Source organism: Coloeus monedula (assembly GCF_965178545.1).
Source record: "Coloeus monedula genome assembly, chromosome: 10".
NCBI classification, from domain to species: domain Eukaryota; kingdom Metazoa; phylum Chordata; class Aves; order Passeriformes; family Corvidae; genus Coloeus; species Coloeus monedula.
In genome coordinates, this window is record NC_138790.1 from 190146 (window position 1) to 211883 (window position 21738).

Here is a 21738-nt window from a genome sequence, read left to right on the forward strand (position 1 = left end):
AGCTTACCAGTGATTTTGCAAAAGTTTATTTTACCAGTGGGAAGGAGAACGTTCTTGTGTAAGGGGGGATAATGCTGTTTCTTTGTTCCTGCTGCTACAGAATGACAACAGAGTAACATCTGGTACTGTGGCTTCTTTGCCTCTACCTCTGAAAATGGCTGTCTTTGCTGAGCTTGCCTCCAAGAAGAGGACTCTTTTGCACAGGTAATTGGCAGTTGGTATTTCTTCAGTAAAGAAGTCATCTTTGTGCCAGAGGAGCAGAGCCTGTGTGCTGTAATTAGCCTGTAATTCTGGGGATCCTGATGTTGGCTGAGTTACTGCTGGGACCAGTCATGGAGAGATTGCAAGTGTGTGGAGGGTCACATGTTAAATTTGTCCCTGTGAGAGTGGAGGGAGTGACAGTAACATAGAGCTGTGTGCTGGCTGGGGCACTAAAGAGCTCTGTTCCTGCTTTCCCCAGGTACGCGTATAATGCAGTAACCATGTCAGGTGTGTGTTTTTAGTGTGCTGAGCCCTTCAGGGGTTTAGGGTTTGGGGTTTTGGGTTTTTTTTTTTGTTCATTTCTTGAAAGCCAGGACATTCTTTACTGCCATAGTAGCAGATGCAACCCTGTGAACTGTGTAGAGCTGTTCAGAGCCAGAGTCTGGCCAGAAGGTTCAGGGGTTAGAATGGATTCTTTTTTCATCTCCCAACTTTTTTTGTAGGTCTTATGCTACAGTCTGGTCCTGTAGTTAGGGGGGGTGCTGGGGACTGCTTCTAAGAGACATTTCCCTGAAGTACTGAACCTGGTTGGTCTTGTGCAATGCCTAATGCAAATTCTTCCAGCCAAAATTAATTGTAATTGCTCAGCACTGCTTGTTCTCTGATGAAAACAAAGATTCTGTTGTGGAACAGTAAGAATGGACTTTCACAAGTTCTGGGGATTTGTAATCATAATGTCATAGTCAACTGTTAGAAAGGGTCACAAAATCGAAACTTTCGATGTGAAACACAACTTTTCAGAATTCTATGACAAAATCCTTTTATCCTGCAGAAGGTTCCTACTCAGTTTATACACAATTCCATACAGCCACTGGTTTTTGTACTGAAAAACATCTGTAATTTTAGTAAACTGATTTGTATTTGAGGTTGTACTTTGTGCCAGAACTTTGGAGCTCCCTCCCTGTGTTGAGCACTGTCTTCTGATGGACACCATTAGCACAACTGCACTTCATTCGGTGAGCACTGAATTCACACAGGGCTGTGGGCCTGGCTGTGGTAACACAGGTGGGCTTGAGACATGGAAAGTGCTTGCTTTCTCTAAAACAAATCTTCCAAATTCACATTAAGAAAAGTTATCTCCTCCTTTGTTACTTGCAGATAGTTCTTTATTATACACAAGGACTTTACTCAGCAATACTTAGCAATTTATGCTTTTCAAAACTTCTTTGAGGCTAAGTTGATTTTACACCATTAAGGATGGGAGCAAGCATAGTGTCATAGGCTGAAACATTGTAATAACAGAATTGCTCCGTTCATAGAGGTGGTATTAAGAAAAGTCAATTGTAAAGTCTTCTGAATCTGCTACACTTTCAACCACCTCTTTGATCCAAGGGATGTAGTTGGATACTCTGGTGTATACGCCATATTTCCCTTGCTCAGCACAGCCCTCGCCCCAGCTGACAATGCCCAGGAGGAACCAGGTGTTGCGGTGGGACACAGTGAAGGGCCCCCCGCTGTCCCCCTTGCAGGCATCGGCTGTGGCCGTGCTGTGCCCTGCACAGAACATGCTGTCGGTGAGGAGCCTGTCCATGGCCTGCTGGCAGCGCTCCAGGCCCACGATGGGCAGCCGCACCTTCATGAGGAAGCGCAGGGTGGAGCCCCTCTCGTGAGTGGCTCCCCAGCCACTAACCATCCCCACTCTCCCCTCTTCGGAGAGCAGTGCAGCCAGGTTAGGGCTGGGCAGGCAGATGGGAATCACGTACTCGTTCAAAACAGCAGCACTGCTCAAGTAGAGCAGGGCAATGTCACCGTCGTAGTTGTTGGAATTGTAATGTGGGTGCGTCCAGCTCCGTTCCACAGCGATCTTCTGTTCCTTGAACTCTCTCTGGTATTTGTCAAAGTCTCCTGCACTCAGGACAAGTTAAACCATTAAGCAAACTGAACAGCCTCGGTGATATTGTCACAGGAAACAGGAAGGATAGGGGGTTATAATGCTTTTATCTTTTGTTCCAAGGTGGGACAGCCCAAACCAAATCCTGCTTGTGACACTGATTTCTGATGCTGTAGCTGTGATCCTGCAGTCCAAACTATCCAGGTGCCCTTTAGAGGCAGGACAGAGCTGGAGCCTGGATGCTGACACACTAACAGAGATTATTTATTTCCCATAAATACTGTCAGTTATTTTTAGTAAGCACTGTTGTGTCTAAACTTCCATGTTTTCCCCTCAGGAACATGACATCAGCATTAAGCTGCAGCTGGATCTAAGGCTGGAGAATTGTTTCCTGTCACGTGCCCAGTGGTGGAACACTGTTTGCTCCTCCCACTCCTCCCTCTCTGCAAGAGTTTAAGCACAAATTGTGTTTGCAGCATTCCCGCTGCAACGGGTCCAGTTCCTGTGGCTGGAGCTGGCGAGAGGAGCTTTATGCTCTGATGCAGTTACAGGCTTAGTGGAAGAGGCAGCACAGGAGGAAGCTAATCTTAAGGCTGACTGAAACCCCAAATGGCCTTGAGCGCAGACTGTCACCTGCAGAAACTCTTCACCCTGAAGTGTCCCTGAGATGTGCACAGTGAGTTTGCCAGAATGGGTGTGTGCTTTATGCTCTCAGGTTCTCAGTGGAAACAGAAGGGACCAGCTGCAGCCCTTCAGCCCTTGCATGGTGCCAAGGCCATGATGTGTTCTCTAAATCCCAGAGAGGTTGGGCCTGTCTCAGCCCTGCCTTCTGTGTCACACAAGGCCCAGCTGCAGTCAGAGGTGCCCCTTGCTCACCCAGGGTGACGTGCTGGGGGCTGACGAGGTCGAGGCAGTGCGCAGCCGTGAGCACCCAGCGCGGGCTGATGAGGCTCCCGCCGCAGAACCCGACGTTCCGGCTGTTCCGGAGCAGCACCTGCGGGAGGGGAGAAGCGGAACCCGGCACCAGGGCGGGGCCAGGCTCTTGCACACATGGTCGGCTGCAGGCCTGACCCTGGGTAAGGAACACGGCTGGTGGGAACGACCCACCAGCAGACCAAGCACAGGTGGGGTGAGAACAGTAATAAAATGATTGCACTCCTGGAACAAGGGAGCAGAGTATGATAAGGAACTAAGCTTGACAAACTCAAATCGATTGCCTGCTGCAGTGGCTGGCATTCTTCTGAAGGAACATGTATGACTGAGATTTTGTTTCATGTGGTTTGAAAAGTTGGGGGCTAGGAACAGAACTGCAAGGTGTAGTTCCCTGGGATTTTGTTCATCAAATTTGTAATCATCTACACAGTAGCAAATGGAGAAGTTAAAACATGCTGCTCTGTGTTTGATGTTCGTCTTGTCTGTTCAAAGTTATAAGCTCCATCAGTGCCTCAGCATCTCCTCAATTAAACTCTCTAGACCTGTAAATTAATGTGTTAAACTCAAGAAAATATATATATACAAACTTAAGTTACAAATTGCCTGCTGTAATGAAAACTTGAAACTTCCATGATGGTAACACTTCATTTCAAGAAGAAAATGTATAGGTTGGGCAGCATTCAAACTACATTCCCATATAACTACTCAGAATCAGGCTATAACATGGTGGAAACCCCTAAAATTGGCTAATAGTGACATTTTCACTTGTCCACCTCTGATTTTTCTACCTGTAAATAGCTCCTGACTTGTGGAATTGGGAAATCCACTTGTGTGACAGCAGTAAAAGAGACTGATGATAACATGAGGGTTTTTTAGATCAGAATTTCTGTGCACAAACCCCCACACAGCACTAGGACACCGACCAGAGACAATAGAGTGAAAATTAGCAACAAATAAGGACATGCACAAAAAATGCCCCAAACCATGATTTAAAATCCAAAACAAGACAATGGAAACAAACACTTCAGTTATCCCTGTTTGCCACATGCACTTGCCTTCACCTTTGAGCCCTCAGTTTTACCTCCCTTACTGTAACACCTGTGAACAGCTCTAAGGAATCTCAGTTGGCCATGGAACCTGACTTGTGAAAAGTACCAGCCTTCCAAAAGGAGGCAAAGCCTGGCTTTTCCCCAAGGACATGCAGACCCAACCTGAATGAGAGCACAGAAGATGTGACTGACTTAAGAGAGAGGGTATTAACATTCCAATCCAAAAGCAAGATAGGGGAAGAATGATAAAGGTATTTAAGGTCCCTATCATCAAAAAGCCCTGCAGAGGACTGAGAAAATACCTGTGGTTCCATTGCTCTTGACCTGAAACAAACAACTTTATAATGGCTTGATGAACTCTGCTCCTCCTGATGGACCCAGTGATGATAAAGTAAACAAGCATTTAGGTGTGGTGTTTTATGGTGAGACTGGAAGGAAAGTATTACCTGCCAGGGGCAATGTCCACGATGACACAGTGTTCCTCCCGTTACTCTGGAGTCATACTGCTCCCAAGTAGAGCCGATGTTTGCCTGGGAGGGCTGAGGGGCGGGCTGAGGCGTGTCCAAAACATCTTCCCCGTCACTGCTCTGATGCAGCCCCTCATTCCCATGCTGAACAGCTCCTGTTCCGTTCTGGCCAGAGCCCTCCCCTTGCTGGTTTTGCCCTGTAGTATTTCCCGCTGTTCCTTCCCGTCTGGCCGCAGGTGCTGTGGTCTTGTTCTGCCCTGCAGGACCCTGGGTCGGCTCACCCTGGGCAGCCAGGGCTCCCCTGGGCCTACCAGGCCTGGTGGTCTCCTCCACTGCCTCGTAGTGCTTAGAGACATCCAGCTCTTGCCCCACGGCACTGTCCCACAGTGGTTTCTGGGTCACAGAGCCCACCTGTGTCTTGTTCCAGCTGAAAACATCTCCTGCCATCCCCGTTTGTCCAGTGTCACCCTTTGTGCACACGCTCTGTCCAAAAGCATCCTTTAAAGTCTCCTTTCCCCCAACATCACTGTGTTCCAGCTCTGTCTGCCTAACCATGCCCTCTGTGCTCCCATTCCACTTGGGCACGACATCCCTGTGCTCCCATTGGCCCCTGCGGAGCCATTTCGGCCCCAGCCGCTGTTCCTCCAGAGCCCACCTGGCTTTGATCAGGCCACAGGGAAACGGTGCTGGAGGGAGGAATGACAGAAACAGCCTTGAGCTTAGGGTATGTGGTGTCGTGTTGAACTCAACGCAGCTTTTCCAAAGATAGGACTCAACCTTCCAGTAAGAGCCCAGGAACAACTCTGACAGCGTGATGTTCAACAGCCCATTGGCCAGCACCCGACTGAGGTGTGCAGAGCTCATTGCCCGGAAACGGGCCCGCGGCTGTGCCTTTTCTGAGTCACTGGCATCAGCCAGCAGCAGCCTGCCCAGGGCCCTCTTCAGGACAGAACGCAAACTCAGCGCTCCCTTCCTGCCTGAACAACCACTTTTAAAGCCCCCGGCCTGTCCCCTCGGCACTTCAGCATCATGACTCTGTTTAGCCCGTATGGATGCAGAAGGAACAGACCCAGAGCTGACTGTCCTGCTGCTCCTTGACCCAGTATCTGTTCACAGGGGCACTGGATTACAGACACCTGATAGAGAGGAACCTTAACATTTAAAAGAGATAAACATTTTAAATAAGACGGATCTTTTCATACACTAAGTGGAAGCTGCAGTAGCTGCAGCGTCTGCAGCTCTTCTGCAATTAGTGAAGGAGAAGTCGCTGCCTGCCAACTTGCCCCTTGCCTGAGGTAACCCGAGCCGCCCCTGCTTTACCTGCCTGCACGCATCTCTTCCCATCTTCATGCAGGGCGTAGTCCCTGGCGCAGGAACACACCACGTGGAAGGCGCTGTCGCCGTCCCTGCAGTACTGCCAGCAGCCGCCGTTCTTGTACCAGCACTCCAACTTTTCTGCCAGGAAAACACCGGCACCGCGCGGTCACAGCTGCGCACGGGCGCCGGGCAGCTCCCAGAGCTACCACTGCATCAAGGAAAGTAGGAAAACATCTGCTGGAATCTCACAGGGAAACAGAAGGAACCACCTCTTACAGTTCTAGAAACCCACGCTGAATTGCAGCAAACCAGACTTTATGTTTGCTGTTCTGTTTAAACTATTCTCCTCCTATTTGCCAACTTAGTCCTGAGGCCACAGCTGAGCTCAGGGCCTTTCTATCTGTGGACCAGGGGCAAGAAAAGGCCTAGAAGAGAAAACATTTCTAAATACACCTGGTTTTGATCCATCTGCATACCCTGTCTTTTATATCAACGCAAGTTTAAAGCACAGGGCATTTTAGGGGCAGGGGGGAAGTTCTCTGAGAAACTGACTGAGATTTTTATTCATTGTTACAGTAAAAATAATCATGTTTAATTGCTTCACTGTACAGACAAAAAGTTGACACTTGGAGGAAAAAAATTACTTATGATTCATAGTTTCCACATTAGTTTAGCTTTTGCTATTATTTCATGCCTCAGTTTGCAAACTGGATACAGCCTTTCAGAGGATCAAAAATCTGACAAGAGAAGGCAGTTTTTCTCCTTCCTTTCCCATTATTCATATATGACAACATAAATATAATAATTTTTTTTTTGCTTACAGTAGGCTTTGTCTCATTTGTTTGATGATTGACTCAATAAAAGAGAAGAGCCTCACCATGACTGATCTCCAGTGCAGACATCTATGGCAGGAGTTACTAGAGTTGTTATCCCTCTAAAGTGATAAAAAGGGGTAATTCCCTGTCATTTCTTGAAAGCAGATGGGAGATGACCACATGCCATCCTTCCTTCAGAATGAATGTCAATGTGTCTGCTCCTGTACTCTACCTGTTTCACAGTTGTGTCCTCCAAATGCGGGGGGGCAGATGCAAAAGTAACTGTAGTGTCTTACTTTGCACACTCCACCATTGTTACAGGGATTTGCACTACATGGATTTAAACCTACGGAGAAGAAACAAGGTAGAGAGTGTAGCTCCAGGAATTAAGAGAAACCTGGCTCTAAATTGCTACATAATTCTTTGTACCCAAGAGGGACACAAGAGATACATTTTCTAAAAATTCCTTTTTTACCTACCTTTGTAATTGAACCAAAATTCCATCTGCAAGAAGAAATCACAAATGAAGAGAACAGTCATAAACGGTCATATTGATTACTGAAGATATAATTTAGAAAACTTTTTTTTAGGGTCCATGTAAACTAACATTTTGATTAGAACCATGAATGCACTCTCAAAGCAGATCTCCTGATCACCACCATGCCACTCACTTTTGTTTGCACCATGGACCAGCCTTAGAGTGCACAAACTGGGCTGTCCTGGAACCAAAATGAAACTGGAAAGCTCAGGTCCATAAACCCTTTAGCCAGTGTCTCCTGGCCCAGGAGTTTCAAATGGCACCACCATCACCTGCACCACCCCCCCACCCCCCCCCCCCCCAAAATGTGTCAATGCAAGGCCTCAGCACCAGCTGCCTTGCTCTGAAGAGCCACTTCCCCTGCACTGCTCTACCTGCTGAGGAGACATCACCTGGCACCTTGGGCTGGATCCAGGAGAGCTCAGGCCCCTCTGTGAGAGCTCTGTGTGACACCCCTGAGCAGAAGGCCCTGGCAGAATGCCCCAGCCCTGCTCCCAGCAGGATGCTTTCAGGCCCTTGGGAGCAGGATACCCCTCCTTTGTATTTGGAGGGTCTGATCAAGCAAGTGACCTCTGAAAATGTCCCAGTCATGTTGCTGGATTGATACTCACACAGATACGGGGTTTAGATACTTTCAAGGAATTGTGTTTAACATTTACACAACAAACTGAGCACTCAACAAAGTGAAATCTCACAGGTGCCTTGAGTGACCTACCCTGAAGGGACTCAAGCTGCAGCATCCGTAGGCACACACCTACCAAAGCCACACCAGCTGGCTCGGGAAGGATTATTTATACCCCACTGCTAACTTTCCTCTATTTCTCCTAAAATCAGGTTTCTCACTGTTTTCTCCTGTGACTGGAAGATCTCCTTAGCCTCCTCAAACGAACACTTTTCCTCATTGCATTCTCTCTCCAGGTTCCCTGGGCGAATCTCTTCTAGGAAGTAGTTGGCACGTTTATGGACTTGCAGCACCTCATGGGCTTTTTCTTTTCTCATAAACACTAGAAGAGCAAAACTGAACAGTTGGTACAGGAACACAAAGCAGCAGCAGCATTGTTACAGTCACAGTCAGACAAGTATTCAGTGGGCTGGTATAAATAGGGGGAATGGAAATTTACACAAACAGCCCAAAGGAAAATAAAATTATCCTGTGTTCCAGCAAAAGATACCAGTAGTTTAAGCTTTCTTTCAGTGAATCAAAAGAGCCACTACTGAGACCTGCAGATAAGTGCAGAAATAATTTTTTATTCCACAAGACTCCTGAGTATTGCAGCTTCTTCCGTGGAGGATGGTTATATTTTTCTGCTCAACCATCTTGATTCACAGCAATCATTAGTTTGGTATTTGGTAATGGAGACCCAGAGTTTTCCAGGTGCTACCGTGGCCACAACAGGACAGCCACCAATCCTCCATTGAGAGAAATATTAAAGTGTCAGATCTGTACTTATACCTAGGTCATCTCAGCTTCACTTCACTAAACTACCTGCCCTTCTCCTGTGGTGCCTGAAGCTACTACTGTAAGTTAAGGGAGGAATGCAAAGAGTATGGCAGTAAGGTCCCCCCCCCACACCCCCTGCTGCTTCTAAAGGTTTTTGCCTTTTTGTTACATCTCCAGAAGTGTGGCCCAGTACCCAAAGCCCACTCAGCAGATGGAGAGGCTGCTGCTACCAGTGCTCTAAGCTGAAGGCTCAGGCTGTAATCCCCACAAAGTCCACAAAAAACCACGTAGAAGTGCACCTAACAATGCTCCATTTTCCAAGTCAAGGGGCAATGCCCTGCACAAATCAAAGCCTTGGACAAAGAACCCAGTTTTGGAGGTGGACTGTGAAAACACACATTTCTATGTAGCTGCAGGAACAGTATCTACAGCAATGCCTGAAATTCTAGAATGATATTAAATTGTCTCATTTCTAGGCAATTAGTAACAGCCCATAAAAACTCTTAGTGGAGAAAGGCTTTGGATAGATCCTGCTGTCTGGTAACAGAAAATATCTTTCATGAGTGGAGAAAGGCTTTGGATAGATCCTGCTGTCTGGTAACAGAAAATATCTTTCATGAGTGAAATGTCTTTCATGAGTGAAATTCCCCCTCAGCACTCCTTGTATTCTGGGGTAACCTCAGAGGATTTACCTGCTCTAAGTAGATGTTGCACACAGACGAGATGCCTGTGGTGAGCCTTCTAGTGTGCAGATACACTGGCAGCTCTGCTCTTCCTCCTCTGCAAGAGCAGCCACAATGATCCCCGAGATCCTGCACACTCTCGTGCCTGTTTTACAGCTCTCTGAAGCCATTTCCAAACCTTGTGTAAAACAGTCAACACAAGGTCCAAGGATACATGTTGAGAGTGCCTCATTTTAGTGTCCCAAATTGGAAATCTTTGCCATGAAAAAATCATGATGATTTTGGGTTCAGTATCACAAGGAGAATATTTTTCAGCAGGGGTGTGGGCTAAGTAGAAAGCTAAGAAAAGCTGATTTCTCTTGGAAATATATATATACAAATATTATTTTTTTTCTTGTGCATTTCAGGAAGTGTTTCTTCAACCCACAGGACTTTGTGTTCAGAACAGGAATGTGGTTTCAGTTTAAATGCTGAAATTACCACACTAACACAAGTTAAAAAGGTAACTCAGAAGTACTACCTGAATATGAAAACGGGCAGCTGCTGTTGATGGAGCACATCAGCAGGAGAAATATCGCAAGTAAGGAGCTGCTCCCCATGTCAGTGAGTATTCAGAACACTCTGACTTCCTTCAGAGGGAAAAGAAGAATCAAGTTAGTATGTTGTCACAAAACCAGCCAGCAACAAAGATGAAGTAGAAGCAAAAGGACAAAGAAATCAACATCTCGCCAGTTCATTTTGACCTTGTGTCCCTTGTTTCTCCAAGTCACCACAGCAGGAATCCCCACAGGCAGAGGCTGAGCCAGCCCAGGATGTGGTGCAGGGTCTGAGCCAGAGGCCCCACAGAAAAGCCATGGGGAGCATGGGAGTGCAGGGGCCAGACCCCAGAGGAGCAGGGGCCGCTCCCAGTCACAGCCCAGGCCCCGCTGTGCCAGCTCTCGCACCAAGGGCAGATGCACAACCAGCCACGAGCTCCAGCAGTCCCAGCAGTTCCAGCAGCCACTGTGCAATTCCTGATGGTCTGGGCAAGTAAGATCATCCACACCAACCCCAGCCAGGCACCAACCAGCACATACCTGGGAGTCACAGGTACAAGACAGAAGTTTGGATTTCTTGGCATTACCTTCCCCCGCTGAAAGATTTACCAGGATTCGACAGCGCGTACTTCTCTGCTACCTGCAGCGTGTTTTCAAAAACACAGGATCCAGAGTGAGTTCAGCTTACACAGAACCATGCAATTATACTCACTTTATTTTTTTTAGGGGAAGACAGGAAAGAGATTTGGATGTACACCAGGAACAGCCATGAGGTCAAGAGATTGATCATTAACCCGTCACAAATATTGACAGAGGAGAGACAACCTGGATTCTATGAAACACATTAGAAACCCAAAATCAGAACAAAATTGCATGTGTTTCCACATATACACAGGTGCATTAAAAAGAGAATTCAAAAGGTCTTAAAAAATATCCTTCAGTAATAAAAGCCACCTTTTGCAACAAATTTATTCAGGAAGATGTGGAAATTTCGAGAGCACATTTCTGACATTCCATCACCTTTCAGCAGGTAAGACCGACCAATTTGGAACACACACAAGCTGCTCTGTAGCCCTCTGTTGAAATATGCAAAGCTGGGAGTGTGCAGGAGGATTCACAGCAGTCACCTGCAAGCAGGCAAATATTGCCCTGCCACAGTGACAGCCACCCCTGACATTACAATTTCTGCTGTTTCTCAGATCTGTGTTTTACTGCCTTTGAACACAATCGTGTTTTTCCCTGCGAGACAGTGATACAGGTTCCCTCTTCCCAGTGCAGGCCTGGTGGGAAGGCTGCTGTTCAAAGCATTATTCTTTAGCATTCATCCATCCCTAAATCCTGTCCCAAGGCAAAAAGAGGAGGAGAAGAGAGAGACAGAGCCAGCAAGTGACAAAGAAGCCCTTGGCTTGACTGCTACTTCTTCAGTGCATGACTCAACATCCTCACTTGGGTAATGAGCACAGAGAGGCAGCTTCTGAGGGAACAAGCTCACGAATTTAAGAGGTTTTAAGCCTCCTTGCTGATACCATATTAAATTTCTCACAAACCCTAATAAAATTTTGTGGTACCTGGGGTTTTTTTGTTTAACAGTCTCATCACAAGAGCAGAGTGAAGTTCTTCACTGATCCAAACATGTATCCAAGCCCATCGAGACGTTGGAAATACAACACTACAGCAGAGGTAGTTTTCCTTTCTCTTTCTACAGGATTAATTATGTTTAACAAGTCTCAAGTACTAAGATGAGAAACAAGTACAAATTGTGATATTAAACTTCACTTGGACTACTGCTACTTCCTATAGACTTACTGGTGCTGAATGTCTATTTTTTTTACTGATACACACACAGACAGAGATGCAAACAAACACATATTTCTCAGTAAAAGCACCAGCAATGCTAACACAGCCTGCAGTCGTTTGCATTCACCAGAACAGGAATGAACAGAATTGTTTGCTTGCCTTGTTAATTAGAGGACAATTACAGATCTCATGATAAATAGAGCCGGCAAAAGCTTGGAATTAAATTTTGTTGGGTTTTTTTGGTTTGTTTGTTTTGGGGTTTTTTTGTGAATAACACTAAAGACAGTTCCCATTCCTTTTGAAGGAAGTTTGGTAGGGTAAAATCAGGCATGAAGTGTGCAAAGAATGGAAAATACAGATAAGTTCCAGTCACCTGCTGAATCAACAGTCTGTGAAAAGATGTGAAGAACTGGAGGTAGTAATGATATAATAAAAATTTCACTGAGTTGAAAGAAAAATTATACAAATACAGAGCAAACCAAAACAGTTACTGTGGGTAATACCTTGCAGTACAGCTGAAATGATAGAGCTGCATCTCTAGGGTTATTTGCAAAACACTTTTCTCTGTCCCCTCCTCCCTTCACCCCAACCACTTTAGACATTTTAGATCTCAAAGATGGAGTTGTCTGACCATGGACGACCTTATTTTCTACAATGCTGTATGTATGTACAGCATCTCAGCTAACAGAGGATTTTTTCTTGCCTGTAAGGCCTAAGTAGGACCATACCACAAATAAATAACATAACCTGCAACAAACCAATGTAAACAAGAAAAAAAAGGAGGAAAAAAAAAATAGATACCAAGGAAAACAGCACACAAGGTTAACACATACTCAATATTTAATACTGAAGATCTGACAGTACATTTCACTGCATACTGTCACTGGCACAGAGCCACAACATTCCAGACCGTGGATCAGAATCAACCCTTCAAAGGAGCTGACGTATCTATGTGGTGCTGGATCCACTCAAGGTACTGACTAACTTTGGTGTAGACTCCAAATTTCTCCCTTCTTCCACAGCCTTCACCCCAGCTCACCAGTCCTACCAGAAACCAAGTATCCTTATATCTAGTGAACATAGGGCCCCCGCTGTCCCCGCTGCAGGAATCTTTCCTGTCTCCCAGGCTCCCAGCACACAGCATGTTGTCAGAGATAGGGAAGCTCATGGCCTGGGCGCACTCGTTCCGGGCCACGATGGGGATTTCGATGTACCTGAGGGAAGCAGCGTAGCTGTTGTTGCGCTCACTCGTGGTGCCCCAGCCCGTCACCACCATCTGCTTCCCACTCCTCGTCAGCTCCTGCTCTGCCAGGCTGCGGGTGGGAAGGCAGATGGGGAGCGCATATTTGTAATACATCACGTGCTCAGCCAAGTGCAGCATGGCTATGTCATTATCCGAGGTCTTCTTGGTGTAATTCTCGTGGGTCACCCATTTATCCACCCAAATGGTTTGCTCATCTGCCTCAGGACGGAAACGGAATTTACCTGGAAGAGCAAACAAGATGACAGATGCTGCCAAAGCTTCCCTTACCTTGAACACCCAAGTATCTGGATTACACCAGGCGTTAGGACTGCACTCCATGTTTCTACTTCTCTTGTAATACAGACAACTGTTTATGTTATAAGTTAACGGTGTTCTTAACAGATGGACAAATCTGTAAACTTTTCATATTTATGGAAATCATGAATACCTACAGAGCCCTAGAGCTCTGGTCATCAGCTGAGAAACAAAATTGCCCTGTGGTGTTTGTATTTCAGTACACTTGTGTGATGTGAGAGACCTTCAGGAGGTAAACAACCTTCTTGGAGCCAGCATGAAAAGCTGGGAGAGCAAGCACACCACAAAACAGGACATTAACAACAGGACATGAGCTTTAGGCTGCACAGCCAGGGCCTGGATGGCTGAATGTCAGTATTTGTAAGATAAAGTTGACTGATGGGTAAGGTTATTCCTTTCTGAAATCTTAACATCTGTATTTTAAGGAATTTTTCACTGCTTAAGACTCCTCAGTTGCTATTTGTTCTACGTGATCATGGCTACTTCATGGGCCAAGCAGCTATGGAACAGCAAGCAAGAAACTAAGTTGAAAAGGGCCAGAAAGGCAAGAAGTCATTTGTGATACACTGCAATAGGAAAGGCAGAGCTAGGTCTTTCTGGCAGGCTGTCAAGGAGGTTTTGCAGGTTTTTTTCTGTAAGGAGTGTCTCCAAGCACAGGGACTTATGAGCCACAGTAGTTACAGAAATACATTCCCAGCAAATCCCTTAAATCCAACTTTGGATCTTGGACTTCCAAACCACTTATTTCTGAGTCTCCGTTCTTGTTCCTCCACAGACAGACAATGGACAGTTTACCCACGGCCAGAGTAGACAGCTGAAACTGCTCTGATGTCTTGTACTAAGTGGCACCAGCCCCTGAAGGACTTGCTAGTATCGAGTCAACAATCACAAACCAGTTTTTCTCTCCTATCACAACCTCTTTTCCTTGCAGTGACAGTGTCCACAGCACCCCTGAGGCAGCCTGAAGCCACTGCATCTGGAGGCTGGCTGGCAGGTAAGAGGCAGGGCTTTATTCCTGCCTTCACAGGTACAGACTCTGCTTTAGGCCTTAGAAATAACTCTGGAGTCGAGCAGTGTCTCCTCTGAGGAAAGCAGAGTGGCTGTGCAGGAACACACTTGCTGTGGGGTCACACTCTCCGTACACCAGCGCAGCCACCAACTGTCCCCATCCTGGGGCACTCATCAAGCAGTGGATGACACCTTTTGCACTGCAGGTGAGGGACAGATTCCCTCACCCCAACCCAGGGGGACACCCTTTGACTTCTGGTGACTATCCACCCCCAGAGTTTCAAATTCCAGAAATCCTGGATGTACACCTGGATGTACTGAACCCACAGGCTGTGGAAATGCATCAAGTTCCTTCTACACAATAAGGAGCATCACAGTATTGCTGCTGACATGAATATATTAACTATGAAGGCAGAGGCAGTATTTTGAATTGAATCATTACATCTACCTATCTGCTCTATTTTCGTGGAGTTCTGAACACACTTCTGGATGCTCTTAGGCTGGTGATGCAGGAACAAGAGGCACAAACAGAAATACTGTGCTGTTCTCAAATCCATCTTCCAAAACTTCAGCTACTCTGAGAACTAACTTTCTACATCAGACACTAAAAAGCCACACGAGCCCCGCTACAAGACTTCTCCCCAGGCTGAGTGCAAACCCAGATGCAAGTTCCCCCTCCAGTTTAGCTCCTGTGGGTGGCAAGCTGCAGTGGGACAAGTCCAAAAGGGTGTGGGGTATCCTAGCCTGACAGACACAGGCTGAGTACCACCTGTGCAGGCACAGTACAAACACTTTCCTGGCTGCCCCCATGGACATGGCAATGTCGCCATCCAAAACTCTGCTCCATGTCCCTCACAGAAGTTTTCTGATTGAGAACTGCTTTTGTGGTGGCAGGTGTCTCTCTGTGAAAAGGTGAATATTCTGGCACCAAGACTACATCACACACTTTTCAATTCATTCTTTGCATTGGATGTACATAAACTTATTGTCTCTGCTCTCAAGCACCTGCACATCCACAGCGTGTATGGAACATGCACACAGAGCATCTATTTTTAAGGCTATATACACAGATGATATATTGGCAGGACTCTCCACAAATACTTGGAATAATCTATCCTTTCACTCATGGAAAGCAAGCAGTTGAGCTGTTATGCCTCAGCACCAATGGTAGATAGAAAACATTGTTCGAAAAAAAATCTGTGAGTGTGAATGAAACACTGATTATTTTTGTCTATTAATTCAGAAGAAGCACTTACTTGACATAGTGACATTTTCTCATGCTCCAGAGCAGCAGAGCAAGTAAAGGCAGTGTTGCCATTCTGTAGCACCTCTCCTTCTCCAGTGAAACATTGAAGTAGCAGTGTTTAAATGAATGAAAAGGCAAGAAGAGTCCCTGTGACATTCTCCTTCTGGGATCAACTTTTTTTCAGACTTTTTTTCAGTATTGGGATGGGCTTAAATATTTTCATCACCAGAAAAACACAGGCAGAAGAGACCAAGTCTTTCTACTTCACAGACCAGCAGCAGTGCTCAGAAGACATCAGCTCACTTCCAGAGTAAGGTTGAAAATGGCTCAAATGAAATCAGGTTTTTACTAAACTTTGTTTTAAGCTAAGGTGCATATTAAATACTACCTAGACAGACCACTCCTACAGCCAAGGACTTTTGTCTTCAGAACCTGCTAGTCTTTTCCCTGAGATGATAAATGTTGGGGATGAAACAGTTATATTTAATAATCACAGGGATAGGTGCTTTTCCATACCAAGTTTTACTCTGAACCCCTTTTGTTCCTCAAGGCAGTGTGCTGCTGTTAGGACCCAAGCTGGATGGATGAGAACACCCCCACACAGAAACTTCCCTTTGGTATTTTGCAGCATAATCTGAAACAAGACAAAAGAGGTGTGACACTGCATGGAGCATGGCTCACAGAATACTGTACTCATTCTTCTTGGAGGCTGCCAAATACCCAGACTTATCAAGCACCAAAGCATGTCACATTCACTGAAGCCAAAGCTCTACACGGGGACAAAAGCTCTATGAACAGAGTCTCTGTGAAACACCTACAAAAAAGTTTTGAATGTTCTTCCTGAGTGAGGGCTGGCTTCATCCAAATCAGCATGGGGTGATGCTGGTCATTGCAAAGAAGCACTTTGTACTCAAAGCTTTGAAATACAGAGCACAAATGAGGGCTGTGTCCCACAGCAGAGACAGTGCATCATCTCAGGCTGCAGCTCTCATGCTAAGGTGTAAAAGGCCCTTTAATATCAAAGGGAACCTGGCCCTAATTATTTGCATTCATTAGTTCCATGGTAAGCTCTGTGAGATCTCCCTTTTCTCTATGATAACCCAACCTGCCATGGCATATTTTGCTGATTAAATCTGCTAACTTGAATTTATGACAGACAAGGCTTATAAGACAGGGCAGGAAGATCACCTCCCACTGGAAGGCTGTTGCGGGAGCTGAAGTACACATCACACAGCACGAGTTCCCCAGGATGCAGCAACAGAGCAGGTGAGTGTCATCACCATCCTCTATCTTGGCAGTGTTGGCAATGTAAGGTCAAAAACTTGGCAACAGCAACAAGGTCAAGAATCCTCACAGACACTAAATTTTTTTTTTCCTGCCACTCCAGCCTTTGGGATGCTTTGAAAAAGCTAGCTTCATATGACACCACCAGTAGCAATGCAAGAGCGTTTCTGGAGCAGAGAGGCAGGCAGAGCAGTTCAGGAAGAGCCTGGACTATTTGTGGCAAAGAATCCCTTTCTCCTCACCTGCCAAGGGCTGCCTCCCCTTCTTCCAGCTGTTCCATCAATGAGCCTAATATTGAAGTCTGCTTTGGCTTCAATGTAGTCCGCCTTCACTCTTCCACAGGGGAACTCCACTGTAGGAGATGCAGAGAAATTTACCAGCAAAGCCCAGATCACCCAATACAAAACCTCTTTCTAGAGGATTCCCTCTGTCTCTCTAATCTAGGCAATATTGTTCAAAGGCTTCATGGAAGTCCCTCAATGCTTGGCAGAGGAGGCAGTCTCCTGATTCCCCTCTGTGTCTCCATAAGGCAAACATGGATTAAGGGCCATAAAGTGGGTATGGAGTTGGGAAATGCAGGCAGAGTTACTCTTCATGGAATAGATGTTTTGAAAATGAGTACAAAGTGCACTGCAGACAAATCTCCCCTAAAACTCTTTTACATCAGTCTGAATAATCCTCTGTCAAAGCTGGACTACAAACATCCTGCTCTTACCTACAGGCTCACACATGGTGTGGTCATCCTTGAGCTGATACCCCGATGCGCAGCTGCACAAGCGATGCTGCTCGGCAGGGTCCTCCCTGCAGAAATGTTCACAGCCGCCATTGTCCACAGAACAGTTGCTGTATTTGACCTCTGTGGGAAAAACAAACAGCAAGAGAGACGTGGAGTTGGGAAGTCAGAGTCACAGAAAGGTAAGGTGGCAAAATGACATCGTGCTTCAAGTGGGCAACAGCCGTCAATGGATTTGGGACGACAGCTGTGGGCTTCAATGGCACTTGGGCCCCTAGACAACAAACAGACCTAGGTCCAGAATCAGGCAATGGGCAGATGGAGGAAACAGATTACTGTCAGGCAGACTGGAGAACAGAAAATTCCCTGTCGCTATGTGCCAAGTCACACAGTGAAAAGTGTTGATGACACATGACATACAATGCTCATCCCTAAATATATTATCCAGCTTTTGTCCAAGGAAGGAACTGCCACAGTAATAAAATATTAGCAGTGGACTGGGTCCTGTATTTAAAAACCCCACCATAACCCCTGTGTGGACAATTCTGGAGTAAACCCCTGCTTTACAGAGTTATTTCCAGTATTGTCCAAAATTTAGATATCTCATACCTCTAAAATTCTCCCGTGACAACACAAAGTTAATTTTGCCTTAGATAAGCACAGATAAACCTCTTTACACATCAAGAAGCAAGAGAGAAATCACATTAGTAAAGAAAGTGAGTATGCTGTGCAATGACTGAGGTGTTGATCCCTATTGCACAGAGATCCCTGTCACAAAGAATGTTATTTTATAGCGGATTAAATGCAGCGTTACCATAACTGCACAAAACCCCCTCCCAGCCTTTGTTACAGATGCAGGAAAATTTTCCAATATTGTCCTTGCAGATCCCGTTGGAACAAGGATGTTGCTCACACTGATCTCCATCTGAAACAGAGGTAGGCAAACGCAGTTGCTGAACCATACAGAGCTCACAGATCAAACTCCAACACGAACAGACCCTCCCCAGAATCCCAAGTATCAGCCATGTTACTGGCACTTAATGGTGACACCTCCGTGGCACTCGGCCAGAGACAGGGCCATCAGTTCGGGTTCTCAATCACAGCTGCAGAGCGAGTGGAGTGGGCAGAAGAGGAGGAAAGAGTAAAGCCTGAGGCAGGCAGGGCAGCAGCAGGTTACTGCTGGACCACGTCAGGCAGGGTTCCCTAACTCTGCAAAGATGACTAGTGATAGGTACAGGTGCACCTCAAGTGTTTTAGGAAGGTTGCTTGTATGATAGAACAGGAAAACATTCTCTGCACACCCCATATGAGAGAGAATGAGAATTTGAATCTGGCAGGAGGAAGGCTGAGTACAAGTGACTCCTGAGGAAGCACAGAGAAGTGATTAGGAAAGTCTTTACTTACCTACATACTTGCTCCAAAAATTTAGCTGTGGAGAAACAAAACTTGTATTATGGCAAGAAAACCATTTTTAGCAAGTGAGGGATTTAAAGTGTTTCGTGGTCTTGGCCAACAGGACATAGTACTCGGGTCAATAGCATCGGTCTCATTCTTCTTGGCAGTGTCTCAGTTTTCTTGGCAGTGTAGTGACTGGCACTACAAACTAAAAAAACTTTCCAGTGATCCTCCTGTACTGTCTCTACTAAGCACAGAGTCCCCTGCTCTGCTTGCAGGCTTTGTTTTCTTGGCATTTACTGCCAGGTAAGTAACCCAGTTCACTTGAGCCCAGTTAGACAAAACATGGGCATTCCAAGGACAGCTGCTCTCTCCTCTGGGGTCTGAGGGACAGCAAGGACTAGCTCGTTCTATGCTTTGAGCCTACTCTGCTCAACATAGCAACAGAGATTGAGTGTGGAAAGGGGCAGGAATCAGCAGACAGTAAACATAGTGTGCAATTCAAATTAGGAGTTCGGAGAAGGAAAGAGAGAACATAGTGATGAGAGAAATGTTTGTCAGGCATAACTGGGAGACTTGGGACATACAGTGAAAAGCAGCCAGGACTTGTGAATGGACAACAAAGGGGAAAGACTAGAAGGACTGGGAAAAACTTAGTGGCAGCAAGAACAGCCAGTGGGATCAAGCAAGGATTGGAATTAACTGTCTGGGACCTAAACCTCACTAGGTGGGTCAGGTGGGACATGCCTGAGTAGCCAAGCTTCGTGGCCCATACAGAGGTAACCTGGCAATCACTGTAACACAGTGACACTCAAGACCATGCCTACACCTGAGGAGTCAGGAGAGATCCATGTTCAGTACTGACAGCATGATCTCCTATGCCCTGGATACAGCAAATATTTTAAGAAAAAAAATTGATTGGCTAAGTTCCCCACTCATCCTTAAAAAAACCAACTTACTGTTGCTTCCCTGGTTTCAAATATCTCACTGGCCTCCTCAAAGTCACAGAGCTCTTCAATACACTCACGCTCCACAGAGCCTGGCTTGAGCTCCTCTAGGAAAGTGTTTGCCCGCTTCTGGATTCTCAGGACTTGGTTTGCATCTTTACTGCTGTAAAATACTGCAAGCAAAAAAGTGAAAGCACAAGCAGAGAAAAGAGCTGGCTGAAAACTGGTAGTGCTGCTTCCCAAAGGACACTTCTGAGAGCAACAGCCCCTCTCCAGCACAGCAAGAGAGGCTGCCCTAGACACCATGTGCTGTCTGTGCTGTGCTGCAGAAGCAAGCTCCAGCCTCTGCCCTGTGCTGCTCTGAGAGCTCATGGGGCTCAGCAGGGCTCTCACCAGGCAGCTGCCATGGCCCCAGCACCGTCTGTCAACCACTGCTAAAGGAAGTCAAAGCCCCCTAACGGGAACTATTTCAGCCACTCCCTCTGACTAACAGAGGAGCAGGAAATGCACTTGCACTGACTGGGAAAGGGTGAAGGCCATCTCCCAAAAGAACACTTACTTGAGGTGCCACAGCCCCATGAAAAGCAGGCAGCCAGCAGCAGCCCCACAGTGAGGAGCTTCCACATCCTGCAGCAGGAGTTACCTGAGGAGGAGAAGGCAGGTGTAAAGAGGAGCACACTGCAGAGTGACACAAGACCCTGCTGCAGACAGCTCCCATCCATCCAGCTCAGCCAGGTTGCTCACTTGCTTTTAAGAGAGCAGCTTCCCTGCTGAATGCTCTGCTGTGCCTCGTCTCTGACTCCAGCTCTGGAGAGGCTGTTCACTAGAGCCCCTCCAGACTGGTTTGCTTGTTCCCTTTAACACATCAGCAGCTCTCCCAGAACATTTCTGGTCTGTCCTGACACCCTCCCCTTGTCACTGGACATTTTTGACAAGCTTCATGCTCCAGTAAAGCAAGCTGTACCTGGAAATCTCAAAGAATACAATACTTTCAAAGCACTTACTGCTTTATTCAGTGGGAATCAGTGTGATCTGTTCTTCCTCCATGAGCTCTGCTGGAACTTAGTTAATCCATAACTTCAGATATTTACTCTTTGGAGTGACATGAAGTGCTTTCTTTTTAGTTGTTAAACAAACAGTGCTCAGGCAGAGCTTGACCATTTACCTGCATACAGGGGGAAAGTGAAACAGCTGAGGCACCCACTCTGCCTTTCTCAAACTTTTTTTTTCCCTTTTGATTCTTTGGTAAGCAGAAATGGTTATATATAATTTGCAAGTGTACATACCCAGTGCTGAGGTCTCTTGAGAGATCCTGCCCTCTTCTCACAGCACACAATCACCCAAAAGGGACACATATTGCAATTTTAAGTCCTCCCAGTTCACTTTCTCATCAAAGCTTCCACTACAAAACAGCCAAGGGAACTCCCCCAACGGCCATGAGCAGGTACCAGATGCTTGTACCAGCATGTTGTATCTTCTGGTGTCCTGGGCAGAACAAAGTATTCTACTGAATTCTGAACACTAAGCATTTAGAGAAAACCCCCAATCGTTTTCAGAAGTTTTCTTGCATTCGAGGTGGTAGGAACCAGCGTGTCCCAGTTCTCTGAGAACAGCATGTGCAGTGGCACCTCTGTGAGCTGCGCAGCAGAATTCCAGAATCATTCAGGTTGGAAAAGACTTCCACGACAATTGAGTACAACCCGTGACTGATCCCCACCTTGCCACTAGCCCAGAGCACTGAGTGCCACGTCCAGTTGTTCCTTGAACACCTCCAGGGATGTGGAATCCAAACCCCCCTGGGCAGCCCCTTCCAATGCCTGACCATCCTTTGCAGGAAGAAATTCTTCCTGGTGTTGAAGATGCATCATCTTAATCCAAATTACCTGTGCACCCAGGAGT

The 21738-nt window shown here is 46.4% G+C and overlaps 1 protein-coding gene across 1 annotated transcript; it reads right to left on the bottom strand.

Moving 5' to 3' along the window:
- Positions 1-1528: 1528 nt before the first annotated feature.
- LOC309576594 (uncharacterized protein) lies at positions 1529-21397 on the bottom strand (the record flags this gene model as incomplete). The annotated part of the gene is made up of 19 exons (XM_082288004.1): positions 20844-21397; positions 20399-20482; positions 19852-20012; positions 18902-18926; positions 18312-18422; positions 17480-17620; positions 17007-17116; positions 15997-16114; positions 12613-13153; positions 11318-11345; positions 10459-10511; positions 9856-9947; positions 8055-8215; positions 7153-7177; positions 6906-7019; positions 5862-5996; positions 4521-5227; positions 2969-3086; positions 1529-2106 (listed from the first exon to the last, which is right to left on the bottom strand). Exons 2-19 carry the CDS (start codon positions 20463-20465, stop codon positions 1529-1531), a joined length of 3285 nt encoding a protein of 1094 aa, XP_082144130.1. The 5' UTR covers positions 20466-20482; positions 20844-21397.
- Between the last annotated feature and the right edge of the window lie 341 nt (positions 21398-21738).